At 44.4% G+C, this 15681-nt stretch overlaps 1 protein-coding gene across 1 annotated transcript in view; it reads right to left on the bottom strand.

Moving 5' to 3' along the window:
- Positions 1 to 295: 295 nt before the first annotated feature.
- The window catches only part of PDZD2 (PDZ domain containing 2), a 144306-nt gene continuing 128920 nt past the window's right edge, over positions 296 to 15681 (bottom strand). Inside the window, exons 19-24 of the mRNA XM_026087276.1 lie at positions 11121 to 14775; positions 10256 to 10373; positions 6497 to 6598; positions 4424 to 4694; positions 2394 to 2528; positions 296 to 794 (exon numbers count right to left, since the gene is read on the bottom strand). Of these exons, the coding sequence (XP_025943061.1) occupies positions 628 to 794; positions 2394 to 2528; positions 4424 to 4694; positions 6497 to 6598; positions 10256 to 10373; positions 11121 to 14775 (4448 nt within the window). The 3' untranslated portion in view covers positions 296 to 627. The remainder of the gene's footprint in view (positions 795 to 2393; positions 2529 to 4423; positions 4695 to 6496; positions 6599 to 10255; positions 10374 to 11120; positions 14776 to 15681) is intronic.

Below are 15681 nucleotides of genomic sequence, written 5' to 3'. Positions count from 1 at the left end.
TGATGGATGCTGAGTTAGTTCATCAGTTTTAAGGGGATTTTTCAGCTTTGCGATAAAACACTCAAGTTTTAGGCTTAAAAAGTTGTGCAAAATTATACTTCTCTTTTGTCACGCATTTTTAGCAAAACTGCACTTAGAAGAATAAAGTGAGATTGTTCCAGACATTCTCTTATTGTAAGAAATAAAGACCAGACCCTAAATATGTGCCCTGAAGTCAAATTATAGCTAAGTGATATATTACAGTCTAAATACCCATCCTTGTCAACAGGAGGGCAACCAACAAGTTATGCTCCCACCACTCTGCAGATACTAAAAATATCAGGGACAGGCACAGTGCTATTTATCTCAGTCAAAACACTTTAAACCAAGCCCGGGTAAATGTCTTGAAGTTCCATCAAAACTGCCACATAACACAAAAATCTCTGCAGCGTTCGGCTTCCGACATCCTCGATAACTAGGCGAGATGGGACGAGGCACATCGCAGCGTGCTCAGGGCTTCTCTGGGGCCRTTCGCACTCCTCTGGAGGGCGTTAAGACACTTCTGTGTGGCGTCAGAAATGTAAAGACGGCTTCAAGGTGGTTTTAAATGCTTTGTCTTAGCAGGTGTGATTAGATGCAGCGCTTCCATCATACTGAAGTTCTGTGTTTTCTGATCAGCAACCGAACAGGACCCTCCGGTACAGATTTAATAATGTTCCAGGCATCGTAATGCATGAGGCCAAGTAATGATTTGCCACTAACAGCGAGAATTTCATCTCCAGTTTCTATTTTTCCAGCTTGCTCTGCAGCACCACCTAGGAGCAAAAGGGGAACAAAGTCCAAGTAAAAAAAAAAAAAAGAAAAAGAAAACCCCAACCATGTTTTCCAGYATGAGGAAGAGCAAATAAATGATTCTTTGAACAGTGGCAATTTCAATACAAGTCACTTACGTTTAGCACTAGCAACTTAGTCCATGCTGCATCTCACAGAAAAGGTTACTTTAACCAAGATAGTGATAAATCCTTGTTCTCAGACAGAAGTTCTGTTTCTGAAGGGAGATGTCTGAGAGCATAAAACATGACTGATACACATATATACATACACACACAMACATATATATGTGTGTGTGTGTATGTGTATATATATAACATATCCATGTTGCACACAACCTGCATAAACATGGAGGTTGTGTGCAACATGGATACCTTTTCCTCAAACAGGATTTTATTGCTGTAAGTGGGTAATAACACAGCGGACTGCAAAACCTGGCTAACAGGGAGGGACGAACCAAGTACGGGTAGCACACTTCAGACAYGCACCCCTCCTAAAGAGAGGCACACCCTACGCTGCTGCTGAAGGCATGTTTCCCATAAYGGTAATTTAGCTGACAGCATCAGCAATCACGGAGAGAGAGCGCGAAAGCGAGAGTGCAAAAGCRCGAGAAAGCGTGAAAGCGCGAGAGCAAGACCAAGTGCGAGAGCACGAGAGGAAAAGCGAAAGAGCGAGCGAAAGAGCGCACATGCGCGCGCGAGAGAGTGTGTAACTAAGGACATAAACTAATGACCTCAAAAATTAAACATGTCCTTCACCCTCAGAATCGCGTTTTAAAGAGGAGAAAACAAACACACACACACACACACACACACACACACAAATTGACAAACAACGCAGAACTCAGTTCTACATATCAGTTTGGGTTTTCCTTCCCTGTAGGAGGAAATACGAAACTGAAATCTGATCCTGTGAATATGCTGAGCACCAACAGCTTCACCAAGAGTTTCAGCCTCCCTTAGAAGCGCTGTATTTTTCGCTAAACTGCATCCCCGACTGAACACAACTAAAATCACAGAATAGTTCTGGTGTTGCTTTCCTTTCTATACTCAGTCCATACATGTTCAACCACCTGCTGACCACACAGCAGCCAAGAGAGGCAATTTTTGAATATGCACGTCACATTTTCTTGGTGAGAGCTAACAGTTGTATCTAACAGGAAAATTAACAAAGACAGGAAAAAAATGGGAAAAAATAGTAATTGGGTAAAATGCAGGATGGTRCTTTGAAACCATGTTCATTATCAGCATTATGCTTCTTACAGGACACGAGCTTCTCAACCCGGGACATATGATATTGCTGCTGAAATTTAGTATCTGCAACAGTGGACAATCCCAGGTAGGAACTGCATCATATCTCATAAATCAGATTTCTCCACAAATGTTTACTAGCAGACGCAGTCCCTAGCMAGTCCCAGGCGCATTTTTATAATGACCATTTTGGCTAATAAGTAATAAGAAATGGGGGAGACAACAAAATCCCCCTTCGCTCCAAAAAGCTTTGAGTCTAAGAATTAAAACATCTGTACAGTGCACAAGAGGAAAAGTGGGATAACACCTATTGCGTATGCATGTTTCTAGTACCTTTAAATATTCTTTTTACAAGCAAGGGCCTGTCTCCAGCAATTGAAGCTTTCCCACCATCAAGACTGAATCCCAAGCCAGCAGAGGTTTTCAATAATTCAACACAGATGACATCGTTCATATCCAGGTTTGGATCTGCAACAGAATACACACAGCATCTTGTTATTCAGTTAACAGTAACTTGCAAGTTGTGTTTTGTTGGGKTTTTTTTTTTGCTGCTGTGACAAAGCAATTCACAGTTTAGTTCATGTTCGAACTCGAGCAYGTTGTCACTTGGTTTCTCCTAGAAGCGAACACACATTACTGCAGCTGTAAGGGGGAGACGATGCAAAATGTAATCATGCACAGAGACATTTAGATTTTACACGTTCATCAGAAACATGCCAAGGCATTTTTGTAGGCAACATTAAGGCTGAACTTACCAAAGACCATCAGCATCAACAAAAGGGTTTAAAAATTATAATAAGTGGAGAACATTTCATTTTCTTTGATTTGATACCGCCTGCTTATCCAATGAACCACATATTTTTAAATAGCRGTACTGAATCAGACATTATGTTAAACAAACACATTCCAGCCTCTTGGGTGGGAGTATGGGGGGGAAGGGTGTAATCACTGACTAGCATAAATAATTGTTCCTGGTGTCAAACCTATGGACATAACTATAATTACCAGTAGGTGCATGCTGCCTCTTCAGTACCAGTGTTAGATGTTTGTAGAATGCAATATTGCTATAGCTAATATAGATTATGATTTTACTCAGGAGAAAATAAATCTGTAATGCTGGGAAAAAAGGATCCTCTTTGTCCTGTATGAATGTAAAAATTACGCAGTTGTATTATCACAAAGTATTGCTACCGTTATCTTAAACATCTGAAGACGAGCTTTGCCTGGCACAATGAAGACGCATCGGTAATAACACTCTTCTAACTTGTTTATGAGATAATGTTGCCCTCTAGTGCCTGCAGCCAACAGATATTTGGCACTTGCCAACTCACAGGGCACGTGCAAATTTAGGGTAGAAAGGGATTCTGCAGTAATTATATATATTAAACCCATGGGAACAATTACAGAAAYGCTGGTCTGTTCATTTACAGAGCACTCCGTATTTCTCTTTAGCTGCATTACAATGCTGTACTATCAAACCCAGGTAAAGCGTAAGATGATAAAAAAACCAAACAAACAAAAAAACCCATTAGAATAAAGACTAAAGCCAAGAGGTTTAAGATGGGTCGGTAGCAGCCTGCGGTAGAAAATCTCTGGGCTGCGAGCCGCAGCCACTGCCTGATCCCGCTCGGGGACACGGGAGCCAGGGCAGGATCGAACCCCACCACAGCAATCCTCCCAAGGCAGCACAGTACRCTCAGGCACCAACTGAAGGGTTACGTGTCTTAGTTCTCCAAAATATAGGAGATCCATTTATAACACCCTGAGCGCAGCCTTCGCACTGAAATGTTGTCTTGTGCCCAAACAGGAATTTAGTCATGATTTCACTGACACCCAGTTAAATCATTTATTCCTAGTTTCCTATGGGATGGCTGCCTTGGATTGGATTTAGCTCCACTTACTGTAACACCAAAATAACTTTTGCTATGTTTTTATTAGAAACAGTATAAAATCTGCTATTACAAAGAGCAAGTTCAGTCCCTACAAATAATAAATGGCAGGGCTTGGTTTTTCCTTTGAGCTTTTTCCCTCTTTTGATTGTTTGTTTTCTTGCACTGACTACTGTTATTACTTTAAAGGAGCTTATCCTAGACTTAAAGAATGTGGAAAGGCAATCACTAACTTCAGTAGAAATTGGATTAGGCCCTAAACGTCCTTCTAAGTTGCTGCTTATTTATGATAGTTWAAAAAAAAAAAATCTGGATTTGTGCTCCAAAGAGTACAAATAAAAGTTAAAGGTAATTTCATGTGCTCCCTTCAGTTGTGTAAGACACAGACACTTTTAATCTAAAACACATGGTCTTTTTTCCCTTAGTCTGCTCTGCAAGGGATTCCTTCCAACTGTTCTTGGACAAAGATCATACCTGCTCCTATTTCCATGGCAACATCCTTTCCAGACCCCACACATTTTCTGCCAGTAGCCGATATCTCAAGTCTGGAGAAATTGTTGGCTTTGTCTTTTCCCTTCTGGATGACAACGACCGCGTACTTGTGCAGCCTCGCCTGATGGAGCGCGTTCAGGACATCCCCGTGGACCGAGCTCGCCAGCAACTTGCCGTTGATCGACAGAACGAGATCTCCTCGATGAATAGTCCCTTCCTGGGATGCCACTCCCTTCGAAAACACCCTGTGGACCTACAAGAAAGATTTTAACTTAGGGGTGCTTCAACCTCATGCCCACGCACAGCGCAGAGCGCCCGCTACCAAAATTTGCGGTCCGTGCCTACTGTCCACGTAAAACACAGCATCCGCTCCAGCAAGTGGCCCCAAACGTCAAGGTCTAAGTGACCAGACAAGAACTGCAGTCAGGGATGGGGAAAAGCAGAGGATAAAGATGATATTATTGCACGGTCACTTCTAAGCCAAAGGCAACCAAGGACAGCTAGGGAAGGTACCATCACAAACCACTCACATGATTTCAGCAAATTCTGTAAAGGTCTTCTGTTAACATACTTCCCGTAACACATACGTTAGCGTGACATTCATGCTACAGAAGACTCGCCAAGGACGACGCTGCACTGCATGACACCCCCTCCCCAAATTCCCATTGACTGTGATGTGCACATGATGTTTTCAGGCGCAGACATCTAAGCTGTGCACAACATCAGTGCACAGAAAGGCTCTGACGTATTGAAGCTATACAGGTATTTAATCGTTCATCACAATTTGGCTGGTAAAATAGCACATGCATAGATGCAAAAGACTGATTTAGTGACTTGAAATAGATCTTTTCTAGGGGAGAAAAAAAAAAAAAGCCCTAGGCAGAGGGATTAAACCTCGAGTAAACTCCATCGGGTGCAGATGAGATTTATATGGGTGCCAATTACATAAAGCAACTGACCAAAAAGGGCAAGTCCTGGTATTTAAAGACTTGTCTATCAGGCACTGTGCAGTTTTAGCAGCCAGAACATGGTTTCAGCCACCTGTTCACACAGTCCCAGGCCCACTGGACAAAGGTTCGAGGCAGCAAATTGGTGCACACGATTCGGTACGGCATTTTCTCTAGCTATTTCACCACCAGCAGGGAGTCAGAGGTCTTTTGGTTCCTGCTCCCTCTCACTCCAGGGATGTGCTGGGGTGGAGCCCGGTCCCTATACTGGGACCATATTCTAAATCAGTGGCTGCTTAATGTTAAATACAGGAACATGCTTAAGAGCAAAAACCAGAACATTCCTGTAATGGCTCCTGCAGCCCCCAAAGACTGAGGACATCCCCTTTTCCTAATCTCAGCACTTAATGGATATGTGTATTTCTTTCTGAGTAGAATCTAAAAGCATATCCAATGTAAAGATACTGTCATATGGGACACTGATTGTCTTGCATTTCTCTGTCTCATCGATCCCTTTCTGGATAGTATTTCAATTGCCTGATATCACTTTTTACTCCCCAAATCACTTCATGGCAGACATAATGTCCTTGGTGCAGAAAACTGTATAAGGCTTTTTTGAACTCATTTACTGAACTCCAACAGTTTTTGATAACAGCAATAAAAATTTGTGAAGTGAAATCCAGAGTGTTTGCTGAGATCTGAAACAGTCACTCTCAGGATTTGCAAAAACCTTCCAAAACTTTGCTGCACAGAATTCACTTTCAAGGGCTGGAAATTAAACTCTCTCCCAAAAGGCTGCATGCACTGCAGCTGTATGCAAAATGTTATTTACATCCTTGGAACTAAGACCCAGCCGATCCCATCCAGTAACAGACAAGTTACATTTTTAAAACTTGAAAACATAACTGGCATCCATCTCCAATAATAAAAATTACCCAGACACTCTCTCTTTGATTTCAGTAGCAGATGGTATGCAGCCGCCTCTGAGAGACACTGTTTTATGACTGCGAATGACTTGCAGTGAGTCTTGATAAATGAGCACTTGATCTAATCACCAGCATGCTTTAAAGTGAGCTTTGCAAAAAAATGACTTGCAGCCATCACTTACTGTGACTGATTTCTGTTCCAGATCTATTCCTCCAGCAACACTAAATCCCAGGCCAGCTCCTTCTTCTTTACGCAGGACTACAAAGTAWGCATCTTCTTTGCTCTATCAGAAAAATGGGGGTGGAAGGGAGGGGGAAGGAAGGAAGAACAAAAGCAAAGATCAAGACCAAGTTCCCATAGACGATGAATTCCCAGTACTCTCAAGCTATGGCAAGTGAAAAAGACAACTCATAGATTTAAAACTCTGAGATGTTAAATACATTTCTGTTCACGTTACAAACAAAAGCAGCAGCAGTATGGGAGAACTCAGATGGCAGCAGCGATTTCTTCGAGGGCTAGAAAGCAAAGTCAAAATTAGGACAGGTATTATACCTGGGGCAACTTCACTTACAAAGGCTTTAATAAACCTTCCATTGCTGGACATTTTGCAATCAAGATCAAGTATTTTCTCTCATCCCTCCCCAAAACACATGCCATAGATCAGAGCACCTGAGGCAGTAATTCAGGGGAGTGAGGTCTATGTTACGGGGGGCCAAACGGGCTTGTCACAGGGCTCCCCCAGCCCCACAGGTTGGAAAGCAGCAGAAAGCCCTGATCTTCCCTCATCCTCCCTGGGCCCAAGACAGCCTCCTCGCTCCGTTGAAAGCAATGCTTTGTTTGTTGCTCCATGATGATCTCCTTACTGATCTCCTTACACCAAAGGGTCCCAACCCCACGAGCCATCCCCGAGCTTGTCACAGTTCTCATTTCTTTGTGCAATTTGCTTCAGAGACACTGTACATCCCTGCTGTCACCTTTCAAATCCAAGCGCTGTACTGYGCAGGGAATTACTGACACTTTTGTTATCCCCTTTCTCTTCTGCCCTTGAAGAGCAGTTATAAAGACGATGGCATCAACCTCTTCCCAGCAGTGCCAGATAGTCTTACAAGGGGTGATGACTATGAATTGCAGCTTGGGAGGGTTAGACAGGACAGCAGGAAGAACTTTTTCACTTGGGGGATGAAACCAATGAGCCTGTTAGCAATGTGAACCCCTTGGGACTACAGTCCACCCTTGTGGAAACGGGAGCATCCAGCGTAGGAAACAGACTGGCACTGGCGCGCACCAGGGCTGAACTTGGCTCCGGATCAAAACAAAGGTGCGAAGCTGACTTCTTTGAAGTGATGGGCTGCTGCCAAAATACTGAATTTGCTATGAGAGAAAAGCAGTCCTGTCCAGCAAGTCTGGTGCCATCTTCTGAATAGTTATTAGGACAAAACCAGACATTGTTACAGATGCTACATTTTGCAGACTAAGTGGGACTACAAGCAGTCATCTGGTGGAGCAAAGGGATAGCAACTGAATGTGTGGCAGAGCATCAGAAGCTGGGAGCAGAAAGCAGGTCTCAGCTTTACCCTGGGATCCCATCCAACATCAATCATTTCCAGAAACTGCCAACACTAAAATTAATGACACATCACTAGGAATGAACCTTTTAATCTATTTATCATTAAACGACATATTTAGTTCACTAAACTTGACATCTTTAACTCAGGGCTTGCCTTTCCGTTTCATTTCAAAAGGCACAGAGAACCACAGATTACTATTATTGCTCAGTATTACAGTCAAATTCTTGGCCTCACTGGGCATGCTTTTGCCAAGCAGTGACCCCAGAGGATTTTCCTGTTTTCAAGGCATCCCCGCATAGCACAAAGCCAATGTCAGAAATCTGTGCCACCCTGCTCCGAACCACTGATGCATCAGTGCTTGGGGAAAGAAGAGCAGTCAGGGCTGAACACCTTAGACCGCAGTCATTTGTAGCTATCAAGACCCTTCCTACCTGTACTGAAGYGAGAACAGCACTGGTCCCCTCCAACCATGTGTGCTAAGCGTGACAGTCATCTTAGCATCTTTGACTGGTAGCTACTAAGGAAGCCCTTTTTGTTGAAGAATGTCACATTCTTCCCAACAGTTTCACCCTCTTGGTATCAGGACATAATTTGCTTACAGTGGAAAACAATTAGAGGCCTCTAGTCTTCAAGGGCTATATGAGGACCATGTATCCTGGGCCAGTCACCAACACAATCTGAACACTGGCTTCCTACTCCTAATGACAAGCATTTCCCAACTTCCCAGCTGTCAAATTCTGTCCTCACCAACCACGTGTAATATGGGTCACAGACGCCTGTCTAGGGATGCTTATTGCTTTAATCAGTCACACCGTGGAAGTACAAGGCCTACAGTGATCCCAACCATCTGCTGGGCTTTGGGAGGAATCAGTACACGTAACTGCATAACATCTCTAYCCAAGGTACTTGCCTAGAGCTACAGAAGAAATGAGCAACACAACAGGAAAGTACTCAAATCTCTTGCATCTCTGCTTTGTCTGTTAGCCAAAGATCATAAATCACAGAGGTCTAATCAATAAAATGTATTTTTTTATATTACTAGCACTTATTGAATGCTAGCAATAAATTCAGCACTGTTCAGATCAAAAGATGATGACAAACTCTTCCCAGGGGAAGCTCTCAATCCGAATCAGGCACAGATGTCCATCTCATTTTTCAGCAATTGCATAATTCTGAAGAACTGTCCTATTGTAGACTTAAATCCAGCATGTCACTAGCATGAAGTTTTCCAGCATATGTGCCATACTGGGCTTAAATGTGGATATGAGAAACTATGCAGACAAGAAGTGCATTCCAAAAAGCATTCAGTTTTATAAATATTCAAGTTCTTAGGTTTTAGAAACTGGCATGAATAAATAATCTCTCCAAGATCCCACGCAAAATACTTTAAAGAACACTTAATTACTTTCGGTGAGGAACAGAACCCAATCCTAAAATTTTTGGTAAAATTACCAAACCCACCTGGCTCACCAAGCTCTTGGGACTTGCAAGCTTTAGCTAGGCTGTCCCTGGAAGGAGGTAAAGCTGAGTAGTTTGGGGAGGTCCTGCTCCCCTCAGCCCATTTTATATTCGAAATTGCAACCTTGTGAGTAAGACTCAGGAACGCTCCCAGTGTGGCTCAACCAGCAGTTATGCAGACCAGATGGCAGTTTCCCCTCCAGTGCCGTCATTATTGTATTAACTTCAGTTTGGATTTAAAAAGAACGTGGAAACATCCCAAACACACAAACACACGCAGGGCAGAGGGGGAAAAGAGCAATAGTTTCACTTGGGAGGCCTTCTTTAAACATCTAAATAACGAAGCAGGTTGCCYTGAGGCAGTAATTGCTTCCTACAGGACAGAGCAAAGAGGGCACAGGGGTCTGTTACAAACACTCCAGTAGCCACGCTTCCTGGTGTTGCCAGCCACCAGTTCAGCATTAAAGATGATTAATTCAGTTCCTGTGACCTTACTGCTAGTGAAAGGCGAGCACTTACAAGCCAGAGAGGAGCAGAACTTCCCCTGCTCACAAGGAAAGTGGGTCTGACCCAGATGGTTGGTGGAAAGTTAAGATCTGACGTGCAGTTACTGGCCAACCCAAGAGTTTCTCAGCTGTAATAATGACTGAAATGGAGACATACTTCTCCATTTAAAATCGGTCTGTTTATCATGGCTCATAAAAACTTTTGCACTGGGCAAACAATAAGCTTTTTTATACAAAAGCCATTCATATATATCATGGGTTTATAGCAGCCATTGTAGAAACAGCAGAAGAAAAACTACCTCTCAGGGGAACATTGGAGGAGTTCTGAAATTGTCTTGAGGAGATTTTATCTGTCATAGAAAAAGTAAAATTATTGCCCATAATTTAGTTTTATCTTCTGGTTATTACCTTTACTCTTGCTTTGACTTCTTGGAGCATCGTGGCAGCATCACATTTTGGTATTAGCGATGACAAAACAGACTGTAATTTTTGCTGGTCCAGGCTTGAGACTAGCAGCTGATCCAAGCTAAAACAAATATAAAAAATACAAAAGACAGCTTTACATTTCTCAACCGTGTAGAGATATGTTTCAAGTATACAGTATAATTTGCATTAAAACAAGTGATGGAGTGCCAGGTCATTAGCAAGCATAAATCTTGAAAACAGGTAACAAATGGYATATATTGGGGTAGGAGAATGGGAAGAAAAAAAAGAAAGACAATTCAGAAGTAATCCTGAAAACCAGTGCCTGTTCTGTTCCCCCACCTCCTTTCCCAATGATTTTAGCAAGAGACACTAACAACAACAAAGCGACAGCTACTTTTGAGAACTGTTTCTGGCAGGACAACAAACTCATCTGTCATCACAGGCTGCACTGACAGCAAATGCTGGTCAATCTCCCCATTTGAGGTGGGCAGGAGACAGTAATTGCTACTGTTACATAACCAAAAACCAGACTACAAACACTAAGAAGGGACACAGAAAAAGAGCTTGACCCTGCCGGCATAACGTATTTCATCCCATATTGAAGCGCAGCCACCACCAGACAACAGCACAGCAGCTTTGAAAGACAAAGACCACAAAAAACGACATCCAAGTTTTTAGTTAAATATGAACTTGGGCCAAAGCCTTTCCACTGAAATGTGCTTTGGAGCAAGTCCTAAGCAACTGGAAAGTTTTGCCTCAGAAGAGCCTTGCAGGGATGAAGAAGAAACACTTCAGAAGGAGATCTCTTTTGCTAATGGAAATAATAATAGGAAAGTCTTAAACTAACCTGACTGACCAGCTTTTTTCTGAACGTTTCCCATCCGGAGAGCTGTCACAYGTGGTGTCATCCTCTGACGCTGACCCCGGCGTTCCCGAGCCGCTGTTCCAAGGACTGCTCCCTTTCGAGCTCGCTCTAGTCCCGCTTGTGAGGTTGGAGAGGGCAGAAGATGCGCTCAGGTTGGCATCGCTCTCCGTGGGCAAACCGAGTGATCTCCTGGGTGTGATTTCCAGTTCTGTTTTGAAATAGCCAGCCTGCGGGTCCCCGGAAAAGCCCTCACTGCACAGCTTGTCCAGGTCAGGCATGCTGAGGGCTCTCAGYTCCCGAAGCTTGGAGCGGGACAGCAGCTGCCGGCCGTGACCCCGGCTCCGTGGGACCTGCGACACCGAGGGTGGTAAGGCGGCCAGGTCTCCCAAAGCACTTTCCTTCCCCGATTTACCTTCCCCTTTGCTGCCCTCGGTTGAATTCCTTGCTGTGTGCGACAAGTCTATGCTYGTGGATGACTTCATCAGCTGCGGCAATGCCGGAGCATTGTCCTGGCTCGGACTGCTGCCGTAGGAGCTTAAGCTTCGTCTCAGCGCCCGTGACGCCTCGGTTGGGCTGGYTGCGGCTATGGCACCTATCCCGCTGCACGATCTTCTGCCAAGAGGTGTTTTAGAGGCTGAGTGAATATCTATAGCTTTAACAACAGGCCTATCAAAATTTGCCAGATTTTCAAAGGATTTGATTCTCTGTTTCACAGAGAAGGATGAGGTAGGTTCATGTGGCCAATTCAGTTCATAATAATAGTAATTTCTCCTGAAATTTCTTAGCTTATCAGTGGCGGGATAGCTAATGTCACTGGCTAAGGGGGAGTCCCCATGCACCTTTGGGACGCTTTTGGAAGCATACGCCTGCTCCTTCCCACTCTGGCCATTCAGAAGACTGAGATGGACCACCTTTAACATTCCCATCTCCAAATGGGGGGATTTCTCATCTGCACCATGGCTCTGAGGGCCTTGCAAAGCATGAGCTGAAATGTCTGCAGCATTACAATCCTCTCTCAAGTGACCTGATAACTGGGTTGGCATTGAATAAGTCCTCATCACGGGTTTCGACAAACCATAGAGATTTCTATCTCCAGTGACATCCACTTTAGAAAAATACTGCGTGGCCTTCATCTCCTCAGTCAATTGAGGCACTTCTGTGTTCACCTCTTCTGTTTTCTCCATCAATGGCAGCTGCAGAAATGGTGCTGGTGAGGAAGAAGCAGAGGAGGAAGAAGAGGAAGAYGAGGAGGAAGAGGACAGCCTCACCTCAATGAAAGTGCGTTGAATCTCCTGTCCTTCCGGCTGCTCCTGCTGAACTGGGAGAGACCTCAATGAAGGGGAGTTTCTAGCAGATGTTCCTAAGTTCTGCAGATCTAATTGCTTAAGGTCATCTTCATTATTGACGCTCTTGATCGAGTTCAGGCCTGTTCCAGGGTTCTCAGTTCTCCCTCTCACATATTCAACTTTTGGTAACCCCTTAGGGGATGAAGCAGCTTTGGGCTGACTGTCCGTGGCTCTGAAATCATCCATCTTAGGGCCYTTACCCTGACACACCTCAGGCTGCGTGGAAGCTTGCTTTTCTTTTTGCTTTCCACATCCCTGCTGCTGATCCATTAGCTCCCCATAGCCACCACATTTCATTTCACTGCTCTTTACCGGGCTGCTGGTGCCATTCGAGAAAGGCAGAAGTGATTCTTCAGAAATGACCAAAGATGGTTTACCTTCTAGCTCTGACCTCAGAGTCCTTGAGACTGTTGAAACATTCTTGCCAGGATCTGTGTTTGTAGGTAAGTTACGGCATGATGGTGCTTTCTTCCCCAGGAGCTTGGGGGACAGCTGTGGAGAAACAGGCGGCCTTTTCTGATCAGCCCCATTGACTTTGGTAGGATTAATCCCAGAAGAGTCTGAATTTGCCTTTGTTTTGCTTTTGATAGAGAACCCCTTGAGCTTTGGTCCTGCTTTGGCCTTCTGATTATTTAAAAGGGTTTCCATTATATTTTTTTGTGCTGTTTGTGCCTTAGACTCCTGACAGGATTTTTTCTGTGAGGATGGGCTGTGCGGTACTGCAGCTCCTTTGCAGTGATTTGTGCCTGAGCTTTGGACTTTTGCATTTGAACTCCTTCCTGAAGTCACAGAGTTAATTTTCTCATTTTTCCCTGGCAAGTCATGGGTTATATTAGCCTTTGGATCTTTAGGTCTAGTGGGAAAAGGAGACCTGAGTGATATTGCTCTTTGTGACGACACGTTCCCATGATTGCTGTCTGTTTTAGACAAGTTGGAAAAACTGTTGGTTTCTTTCTTTGCTAAGCAATAACTAATGGTGTGATTACAGTCATCAACCACTGTTTCACTTTCGAATTTGGATCCCTGTTCATCATAATATCCCTCTTTCTCCAGCAAGTTGCTCTCCAAACCATTGACATTTCCAGCAGAGCAACAGTTTATCTTTTTGCAGTGCAGAGACCCTTCCTCTTCAAGGGATTCACAGCATTTCATATGTCCACCACTGCTCCCCAAGCCCATCTGTTCTTCTGCACTTAAGGCACAATTGTTATGCAAAGAGTAAACTTCAGGGATACCTACTGAATTTTTTAGGGTGTCTTTATCTGGCAGGAAAACTGAGGAAGGAGAACAGAAGGATGCAGAGGAGACATCTAAACGCTGTGAGGAACATGGGGTGGGACCACTCTGATCTTCCAATTCTAGTTTGTTAATGCTCTTCTCCAGCAACCCGCACATCGTGCAGTCCTCAGTCTGCAAAACTTCGCTGCTGTAAGGGTCTGGGGGGGAAAGAGGGGATAAGCTTGTTGCAGATGGCAGATACTCCTCCTGAGCAGGCTTTTGCAGCTCATTATTGATGCAACAAATCTCGATTTGCTCCTCATCCGACTCTGTTACAGTACAGCCCGCAGGAGCATTAGCAGCAGCACAGGGCAGGAGCAACACGTCACTAGCAGTATCAAAGGTTTCCGTGACAGACTCTGCATCTGAGTGAGAATCCTCTGCAGCCCCGTACATAGACTTTGGAAATGGGTCACTTCTCTTACCTTCCAGAGAGTTTGCTGCAGGCAACTCATCCTCACTTAAACTGCTAAAATTCCTAGAATAATTATTTAAAGAGTTTTTATTCACAGTAAAAAGTTTGCCTGTGTTAATGGAGTCCAACGCAGACAACCCCAAAACCCCTTGTGCGTTAGCGGCACAATTCATAGTTTTTTCCAGCAGCTCCCCCTTCGCCAGCCGTGGCTCAGAGCTGGGACAGCCTTCRTCAGTCCCACAGCAGCACATCGTGGTGTACTCGTCTCGGAGGGGGCTTTCTGCTCGCGATGGGGTCCGCGAACCTCTGCCCTCTGGGGCACTCATCTGGCCGAGCAAGTCATCGATATCGGTGACGGGGATCGCAGCACTGTCCTCGGCGCGGTTGCTTTGCACGGTGCCTGTTTGCACATCTTTGCTCTTGGCATGAGGTGGCAGTGTTGGACTCTCCGCTGCACAGCCTGGACCRTCATTCTGCAAACCGCTTCCTTCTTCCTTCCCACAGCTCTTTTCTTCAGTCACAAGGAGGTTGCTGAGATTGGTCTGATTTTGACCATCTAGCCCTGGAGTCAGGATAAGGTTTGTAAATCTGCTGACAGCTGCATCAAGATTAAAAAAAAAAAAAGGATATAAAATCCTATCAGATATGGAAAGTGATATACAAAACACGAGGTTTTATTACAAAACAGACACCCACATATTCAGCCTAGATGTTTTCCTTTTGCCCTGCACTCCTCCTCTTCTGTAATGATGTTTACAACAACTCCAATTAATCATAACCCCGTGTATTTGAGTGGCACACAGGAGGGAACAATCTATTTTGGGTAGGTAGTCACGATCTGTTTAATTCTCATCTTTGAAATTTAAACAGCCAAGCAGCCAGCTACCAAAGTATCAGTATGCAGTAAAGTCAGGCTGAGCAGTAACATTTCTCATTACTTTTTTGATCGAAGATGCCTTCAGTAGATTGCACAGAGGATTCAAAGCCCTGGCAGAGCAACCAAAGGTGAACAGATAACAAAGTGATGAGCTGTGCATAAATACCTTGACTCCGATCCTCTGGGCACTTCTGCAGGTGTTTAATGTGACACACATGGGTGATGTAATACCCGTGTAAGGGCTGTGCGTTAAGCATAAGGGCTTTACAGGATTTCAGGCACAGAGCTTTCCTCACTTCCAGTACATGTTAACCCACTCCTGGGCTACCTACCGACCTCCCTGTCACTGCTGCACTCAAACGCATTCCCACTCACCCATTTTTCCAGCTCTTTGATTTCCACAAGTTCACCCCAAACATCTGCTTGCACCTTTCTACACGGGTTCTGGGACATTCAACCTGGTTAGGACCTGAAGTACTGCCTTGCTTCAGCAGTCTGAATCACACATTGAGGAGACCCTCGTCTCCGCCAGCGAGGCAGGGCAAAGGGAAGGGGAGAGCAGGAGAGGTGCCCGACAAAGYAGTGCCAACCTGCACCTACCCCAGTGCTAGAAGTCTGCAAAAGCCA

This window comes from Apteryx rowi, unplaced genomic scaffold, assembly GCF_003343035.1.
Source record: "Apteryx rowi isolate R43461 unplaced genomic scaffold, aptRow1 scaffold_71, whole genome shotgun sequence".
Classification (NCBI taxonomy): domain Eukaryota; kingdom Metazoa; phylum Chordata; class Aves; order Apterygiformes; family Apterygidae; genus Apteryx; species Apteryx rowi.
Note: the sequence above shows the minus strand (reverse complement) of the source record. Positions and strands in the feature narration are given on the sequence as shown.